The sequence below is a fragment of the Otolemur garnettii genome, unplaced genomic scaffold (assembly GCF_000181295.1).
Source record: "Otolemur garnettii isolate 467f Iridium unplaced genomic scaffold, OtoGar3 scaffold00018, whole genome shotgun sequence".
Taxonomy (NCBI): domain Eukaryota; kingdom Metazoa; phylum Chordata; class Mammalia; order Primates; family Galagidae; genus Otolemur; species Otolemur garnettii.
This window is the reverse complement of record NW_003852413.1, coordinates 22,297,135-22,305,539: the sequence shown is the minus strand read 5'-3', so window position 1 is coordinate 22,305,539 and position 8,405 is coordinate 22,297,135. Positions and strand designations below refer to the sequence as shown.

Sequence of the window (8,405 nt, the reverse complement as noted above, 5' to 3'; positions counted from 1 at the left end):
AACGCCCGGCGATTTTTTTTTTGTTGTTGTAGTTTGGCCTGGGCTGGGTTTGAACCCACCACCTGTGGTATATGGGGCCAGCGCCCTACTGACTGAGCCACAGGCGCTGTCCTGGGGCTTGTATTTTTTTTTAATGCTAGTGTTTTGTTTTGTTTTTTTGAGAGATTCTCATGGTCACCCTGGGGTTGAGTGCTCTTGCATCAGAGCTCACAGCAACCTCAAACTCTTGGGCTCAGGTGATTCTTTTGCCTCAGCCTCCCAAGTACAGGCACCTGCCACAATAACCAGCTAGTTTTAGAGACAAGGTCTCCATCTTGCTCAGGCTGGTCTTGAACCCTTGAGCTCAAGAAATCCACCCAGCTTGGCCTCCCAGAGTGGTGGGATTACAGGCATAAACCACTGTGCCCCACCTAGTTTGCTTTTATTAAATTTCAGACTAATATGCGGGTACAAAGGATTAGATTACAATGTTTGTATCTGTTAGGTAAAACCCTGTTGTAGTTGTGTCCCACACCAGGTGTGCCATATACCCTTACATTGTGCCCATTAGGTGGAAGCACACAGATTTCGCTCCCTCTTCCCTTCCCCTCCAACTTGAATTGAGTTTTTCTCTTTTGTGGATGTGTATTAGTTCATCTACTAGCTTCATATTAATGCTGAGTACATTGGATACTTGCTTTTCCATTCTTGTGATACTTTACTAAGAAGAATGGATTTCAACTCTATTCACGTTGGCTGTAAATGCTACTGTTTTAATTATTTTTTTAAGAGGTAGATGAGTATTTTAAAAACTACATGTACGTTTAATTATTTTTTTAAGAGGTAGATGAGTATTTTAAAAACTACATGTACGTTTAATTATTTTTTTAAGAGGTAGATGAGTATTTTAAAATTAATTATTTTTTTAAGAGGTAGATGAGTATTTTAAAAACTACATGTACGTGCTCACTTTGGCAGCACATATACTAAAATTGGAACAAAACAGAGAACATTAGCACGGCCCCTGCACAAGGATAACACGTAAATTCGTGAAGCGTTCCATGTTTTTGTAAAGAAAAAAAAAACTACATGTACTAAAACTATCAGAAAGTGGGCAGGGTACAGTGGCTCATGCTTGTAATCCAACACTCTGGGAGGCTGAGGTAGGTGCATTGCTTAAGCTCATGAGTTCGAGACCAGCCTGAGCAAGAGTGAAACCCCCCCCCCTCTAAAAAATAGCCAGGCGTTGTGGAGCACACCTGTAGTCCCAGCTACTTGGGAGACTGAGACAAGAGGATCACTTGAGCCCAAGAGTTTGAGGTTGCTGTGAGCTATAATGCCACCGCACTCTACCCAGGGTGACCAAGTAAGACTCTGTCTCAAAAAAAAAAAAGAAAAAAAAGTACAGTTCAAAGAGAATATAGGTGAAAAAATATGGATGACAGGAGACAGCAGTATGCCTTCATTGTTACTATATAGTTTATTTAAACCAAATTATGATAATACAGAGAAGAGACTGAGGTGGCAGCTGCCCAGAATCTTTGTGGATTACAGATGCAAAGTAGCTGGAGACGAACCCTTAGACCCACACTTCAGTTACAGACAGACAAATCAGCTGCATGAATACAGAGAACATAAGACACAAGACATTTCACAGCTTTTTTCTTTGTGTTTCCATTTTAAACATATGTATGTTCCAACTTTACATTTTAAATTACTACTCCACGTATTTTGTGACAATGGTTTAAGGATATAATGGTCACATCCCCCAGACATAAGCAGACTTTGATCTGCGACATGTAACGTCTCAGTGGGATGCCAAACCCTTAACACATAACATACAAAAGAGATCCTTAAAAATCAGATTAATACAATGTTCTTCATGTTGTATAAGAAGAAAGAAAGAGAAGTGGAGAAACAAGACATGAGGGGTGCTTTAAATGTATAGTATCTTGAGGTCTTAAAAATTTCATTCCCTTCCTCCAAGGGAAAAAAAAAATTAACTAATGAAAAAAGAAAGCAACATCATCACACCCTACAATGAGGAAGAACATTATCCTGACAGTGCTTAGATGCTTCCATATAATAAATATATAGCAGGTAGCAGAGCAAATGTCACAAGTATTGGTTTTTATTTCTATGCTTATAAAAAAAATATTAAGCTTCTCTGTGTAGACCAAACAAGTGTTAGCCTCTGGGTGTTGGCCTGGGTGCCTGTACACCAGGGGCTGTCTACATTCCAGGCCCGTCCTATAGCAGGCTTCACTGCCAGCTGTCTGCACACTTTTTCCAGGGGGTGGGGTGGGGAGAAAAAGGAGTTCTTGTTTTCAGTTTACTCCAGCAGGGTTCCTGGCTCAGTTACATGCTCATGTGTTCTGGAAGAACATAGGAAATATCATCCCACGGATGACGATACAGTCCCTGCTTCAGCCTCTTCTGATCAAGATAGTGTCCTAAAAAGAAACAAATGTATCTTTTTGTTAGAGTTTTTTAAGCCTGATGAGGGAGGAAAGGATAAGAAAGGGAACTCTTTCTAATACAAAAAGGATTCATATAAAGAAGTGGGAAAATAAATCTAGATTCATTCCCTAGGAGATACTGCACACTTGGTAAAAGGGAACCATTGGATTTAATTCTTTTTTCCTGGACTAACAATCATTTCTAAGAAGAAATGACAAAGATAAAGGTAAGGGGGAAGTTACAGCAAGAAAGGAAGAATTAAGAACAATGATCAAGGGCTGGGCACAGTAGAAAGTGCAAGACTCCATCTCTACAAAAACAGAAAAATTAGCCTGGTGTGTTGGTGCATGCCTCTAGTCCCAACTACTTGGGAGGCTGAGTTTTTAGTGAGCTATGTACGATACCACTGTATTCTAGCCTGGGAGAACAAGACCCTGTTTCAAAAAAAAAAAAAAAGAAGAAGAAGAAGAAATCCCCAGTGATTAAGAAGATACAACATCTCTTTTATAGAAACTCACCACATGGGCAAGTAGTGTAGCTGAACTGTGGGGGTTAGATAAAAAAACAAAACACCAACCCTTAAAACAACAGCAGTTGAAGCAAACTTACCAATGAAGCCCATACTCCTTCCTAGCACAAAGATGCCATTGAGGGCTCCAATGTCAATATATTCATCAGCTTCCTCCCTGCAACACACAATCAACTTGTAGTTTTAAAACAGTTCACATGACTGTTCTCCTCAGACGGCACTACTTCTGCTCGGGAAAAAGAAACTCTCTTTGGTTTCAAGGTAGAAAAGAGGAGTGGTCTGAGTGATAGGGTAACAGGCAATTTTTGTTTTCTTCTTTATATCTCTGCTTATTTTCTAAATCCTCTATAATGAGCATGCATTATTTTTATAGTTCAAAGGAAACAACAAAAAAATCAGTATATGTTATAAAGAAGAAAATGGCTGAATGCTTACCGAGTGAAGGACCCACAGTGTCTAAGCATGTCTACAAATGCAACTCCAATGAAACCATCTACATTCAGGATGAGATTTGGTTTCTGGGAAAGCAAAAAATTCAAAGCATCATTATTTCTTTTTTGCTTTGTAATCTTCCACCGTTACTACTACTACTATTACTATACATTGTGACCACCATTTAAAAACCTCCTATCAGGCTCAGCACATGTAGCCCAGCAGCTAGGGCACTAGCCACATACAGTGGGGCTGGCAGGTTTGAACCTGGCCCTGGTCTGCCAAACATCAATGACAACAACAACAACAACAACAAAAAATAACCTGGTGTTATGGCAGGCACCTGTAGTCCCAGCTACTTGGGAGGCTGAGGCAAGAGAATTGCTTAAGCCCAAGAGTTTGAGACTGCTGTGAGCTGTGATGCCATAGCACTCTACCAAGGGCGACATAGTGAGACTCTGTCTCCAAAAATAAAAATAAAAAAACAAAATTCCCATCAACTCAACTACTTGGGAAGCTGAGCCCAGGAGTTTGGACCAGCCTATACAACATAGCCAAGACCCCACCTCAAACAAATGAAAAAACCCTCCCACCAGTACCCCCATTGGTTGAGATTGTATCTCACTCAGTTCAACTCCCAGCAGCTAGCAATGGGCCTAACGCCTACTTGATATTTAATACATGTCTGCTGAATTTTGTTAGGCATTAGAAATTTCCAGAAAACCAGATTTGATTTTAGCTGCATAATCAAAATGTAACCTGGCTCTCATTTCCGCCATGATGTTCATTTAACATATGATTAAGGAAATATTAAGGTATTAAGGAATATTAAAAATATTAAGGATTAAGGTTTTCTTTGTTACCTTTGAGGTGGTAATTTTCTCCACTTCCAGTGCGTAATCAAGCAGAGGGGTGGCAGGGAAATGCTGTTTGACATAATCTTTGAGGATCTGCACTCGCATGTCTGGGTTGTTTATCTAGAAATAGACCCAAAGTTACAGAGGGACCCACTCAATGTGCTGCTGTTAAGGGATGTTGTTTGTATTTGTGCCACAAGTGGTCAGAACTGTAAGTGTCTTATCCCAGAGGGGATTTGGGGACCTCATGATCCACTTGTATGATTCCATGTGTCACCAACTGTGACACTGCTGTGGTGCTGAAGGTTTCTGAAGTCCTCTCACATCTCATTTGGGACACAAAACAACCATCGGAAGCTCTTTTAGGTTACAGCTGACTGAGCCCTGGAGATGTTCAGGGGGTTGGCCAGGTGCCACAGTGTTATGCCTCAAAGCTGGGACTTGCCCACCCACCAACCCAGAGTCTTAGATTCTAGCCACCAGCCATGCTGCCCACCAGCTCTGTAGCCTAGTCATGCCATAACAAAGTTCTACACTAGGCAAGCACATATTGGGAGTAGGGTAGTTAAGTATCTCCAAAATTTTAGGAAAAACTCCAGACCTACGATGAATGAAATTAACCATGTGTTAGGAGACCCTTATCTGTCAGTGGGGTAGTGAGATGATCTAGGCAATGCTTTTGCCAGACTCCAATGCCACAGCAACCTCCCTCAGCAAAGACACAGCAGGTCGCTGTCCAGAAAAGAATTAGCCCAAAGACTGAGGGTGGCAGCACAGGTCCAGCATTGTCTTAGAGAGAGGCCCCATACTGTGGATGGGGAAGGTGTTACCTCGAGAGCAAAGTTCAACAAGGCCTAGATGGGATGTCCCTCAGAGCTAACTCCCTTCCCTGGTTGGTTCTAATCTAGTCCTTGCTCATCAAGTGACCTGGATGTCTAACCTGAGATGGCCAAGTGTTTAGGTGTCTGGAAGTGGGTGTCTTGAATCACACACATGACCTCTTAATAGGAAGGTGTCATGCATGCTTCCCACATAGATCAGTGGCGTGTCCGAGTGAATGAGGTTTCTGGAGCTACACAGGCGAGGAGCCCAGGGCAAAGGGAACCACTAAGAAGTTATCCCTGTGAGCTGCTAAGCAACAGCCAACTGCTTCATCTTTCTCTTTGGTTTCTAAACACAGCACATGACCAGGACACATGGAGGACTAAAGGTCCCACTTGAGACTTTATTAACTGTTTAAAATATTTACTATGGCGAGGTGCAGTGGCTTATGCCTGTAATCCTATCATTCTGAGAGGCCAAAGTCGGTGGATTGCCTGAGCTCGGGAGTTCAAGACCAGCCTGAACAAAAACGAGACCCTGTCTCTACTAAAAATAGAAAAACTAGCCAGGTGTTTTATCAAGCACCCGTAGTCCCAGCTACTCAGGAGGCTGAGGCAAGGGGATCTCTTGAACCCAATGGTTTGAGATTGTTGTGTGCTATCATGCCATAGCACTCTACCTAGGGGGACAAAAGTGAGACTCTGTCTCAAAAAACCCCAAAACCAAACAAAAACAAAAAAACCATTTCACTTGTTTGGCCAATGAAATGTGAATGCAAGTGAATCATTTAACTCCTACCAGAAGCTTTAAGAACCTTCAGCAAAGGCAGATGTAGTATGAATACGAAATAAACCTTTATGGCTCAGCATATGTAGTTCAGTGGTTAGGGCGCTATCCACATACACCAGAGCTAGTGGGTTGGAACCCGGCCCGGGCCTGCTAAACAATGACAACTACAACAACAACAACAAATAGCCAGGCATCGGGGCAGGCGCCTGTAGTCTCAGCTACTTGGGAGGCTGAGGCAAAAGAATCACTTAAGCCCAAGAGTTTGAGGTTGCTGTGAACTGTGACACCATGGCACTCTACCAAGGTTGACACAGTGAAACTCTGTCTCAAAAAAGAAACCTTTCTATTGTAAGCCACTGAGATTTTTGGAATTATTACTGCAGCAAGAAACATTACCTAGCCTATAGACCATTATGTTCCCTCAAGCCTAGCCTTAGTCCTTTCTCCTATAAGGTTCACTTGGAAAGTCATAGTTACCGACTTTCCATTTCATCATATTTTCACACTGCAACTGATGAGATAAAAACTGTTAAGAGCAATCTGTTCTTATAAAATGGGTAAAACTGTTGCCTTATATTTGGCCTGTCAACACATCCAAAGTTTTGCATGTTGGGAGTCAAGGGCTCAGGTGCTCCCAGCTAAACTGACACCCTTCCATCACCACCCACCCTGTCAGTCCATCCCCTCCTCCAGGAGAGCAGCAACTCACCGATTTCACTCGGTGACCAATGCCCATGATGAGTTTCCCTTCCTTCTTCATCTTGTTCACAAACTCCATGGGGATAATGCCACTGTCAAAGGCTTTACTGAACATCTTGGCTGCTGCATCCAAGGCACCTCCAAACCGATCCCCCTAGAGGAGAAACATGCATAGATGCCTTGTGGTTTCCTTCGACTTTGCAAACCAACCCAGCATATCCCAAACAGCCCTCAGCACAAGAGTTTACATTCAGAGTTTCCTTCTAAGGACCCTGCTGTGACAAGGCAGCATGATGCTGAAGGCCAGCGTCTCCCCTATTCTCCTCCTAGGATGACAGAACTTACAATGGTGAGCAGCCCTGAGGTAAGGCTGGAGACCAGGTCCTTCCCAGCTCGGGCACAGATGATGGTGTTGTGAGCCCCAGAGACGGCTGGTCCATGATCAGCTGTCACCATCAGACACATCTCAATGAACTGGCAAGAGTATTTGGGTAACCTAGAGGAAGGTGGGTGAGGGGCAAGAATAGGTGGAACAAAGGCCAGGAGACAAGGCCACACTCCTACTTCCACCCTCCTCCCTGAACAAGTCACTTCAATTCAGGAAGGGTAGTTAACTCCTAATCCAAGTCTAACACTGTTGCACAACTCTAAGGCAAAAATCTCCTGAGTCTTGAGTAGCTCTGGGTTTTGCTATGGTCAAATGCGGCTTTTAAAATTGAATTACAATCAGGGTTTAAGATTTTTTTCTTTAGGAAGCAGTTTTCAGCCTGAATTGCTACACCAGGATTTGACCTATATTTGTGGCTACTCTCCACATACCAGAGAGGTGAGACTTCTGGCCCTTTCACAGTGTAAGAGCTCTAAGCCTCCCTCCTGCAACGTTCAACCTCCAAATAGTGATCAAGTCTAAGACAAGCCCCTGTAATCCTAGCACTCTGGGAGGCCGAGGCGGGTAGATTGCCTAAGCTCACAGAGTTCAAGACCAGTCTGAGCAAGACTGAGACCCTGTCTCTAAAAGTAGCTGGGCGTTGTGGCAGGTATGTGTAGTCCTAGCTATTTGGGAGGCAGAGACTAGAGAATTGCTTGAGTGCAAGAGTTTGAGGTTGCTGTGACCTACGATGCCATGGCCCTCTACGAGGGTGACAAAAGTGAGACTCTGTCTAAAAAAAAAAAAAGAAAAGAACAAAGTCTGAAGCCACAGGAAACAAGAGCAGAGAGACCTGCTCAGGTGTTACAAGCTATGAAATTTTCCCAAGGGCCCAAAGTACAACCAAGACCAGTCTCTCTCAAGGTGAGACACAACCAAGACTCTGATCCAGCTTTCTGCTCAGTGTCACCTCAAGCCACAGCTCTGTGAATCACATACTCACTGGCTCCCTTGCCCAGCTGTCAGCCCCAGGGGAGGGGTAAATTGGGACTTGCAGAGAAAACCAATTTTTTCTAACAGTCAGGCTAATAAGAGATGGAAATTTGCAAAGAGAACACAATATAAGGCACTTCGTGTCTGTTCAGCACTGGTACCAAGCCCACACTCCTTAGGCTACTAGATCTTTCCAGGAAGATCTTTTCTTTAAGTCCTACCTTTCTGTCATGAGGTCTGCATTTACTCTGTCCTGTTTCCAAGGGAAAGGGACTGTCCTAAGACCTCTGATGAGGTCACCGCTTTCTGCTTCTCTTGGTTTAGATTGGCCTTTCTACCCTTGAAACAACTTGTGTCTCTTTTCTCTGGTCTTTCAATTGACTTGTGGCCCACAAGACTGACCTTAGACATATCCCCACCCCAGGTGAACCTGCCCACCCCTCTTCCTTTGTCAGTGGAATTTTTTTTTTTTTTTTTT

The 8,405-nt window shown here is 43.3% G+C and overlaps 1 protein-coding gene and 1 non-coding gene across 2 annotated transcripts in view; one reads left to right on the top strand and one right to left on the bottom strand.

The window, feature by feature from the left end:
• The first annotated feature begins 941 nt into the window (after window positions 1–941).
• On the top strand, window positions 942–1,048 carry LOC111724080. Its single transcript, XR_002772447.1, has one exon. It is a non-coding gene; the product is annotated as a U6 spliceosomal RNA (small nuclear RNA).
• Window positions 1,049–1,434: 386 nt separating this feature from the next.
• The window catches only part of ACLY (ATP citrate lyase), a 52,204-nt gene continuing 45,233 nt past the window's right edge, over window positions 1,435–8,405 (bottom strand). Inside the window, exons 22-27 of the mRNA XM_023511246.1 lie at window positions 6,913–7,145; window positions 6,578–6,721; window positions 4,264–4,377; window positions 3,404–3,486; window positions 3,049–3,125; window positions 1,435–2,432 (exon numbers count right to left, since the gene is read on the bottom strand). Coding sequence (XP_023367014.1) covers window positions 2,338–2,432; window positions 3,049–3,125; window positions 3,404–3,486; window positions 4,264–4,377; window positions 6,578–6,721; window positions 6,913–7,145 — 746 coding nt within the window. The 3' untranslated portion in view covers window positions 1,435–2,337. The remainder of the gene's footprint in view (window positions 2,433–3,048; window positions 3,126–3,403; window positions 3,487–4,263; window positions 4,378–6,577; window positions 6,722–6,912; window positions 7,146–8,405) is intronic.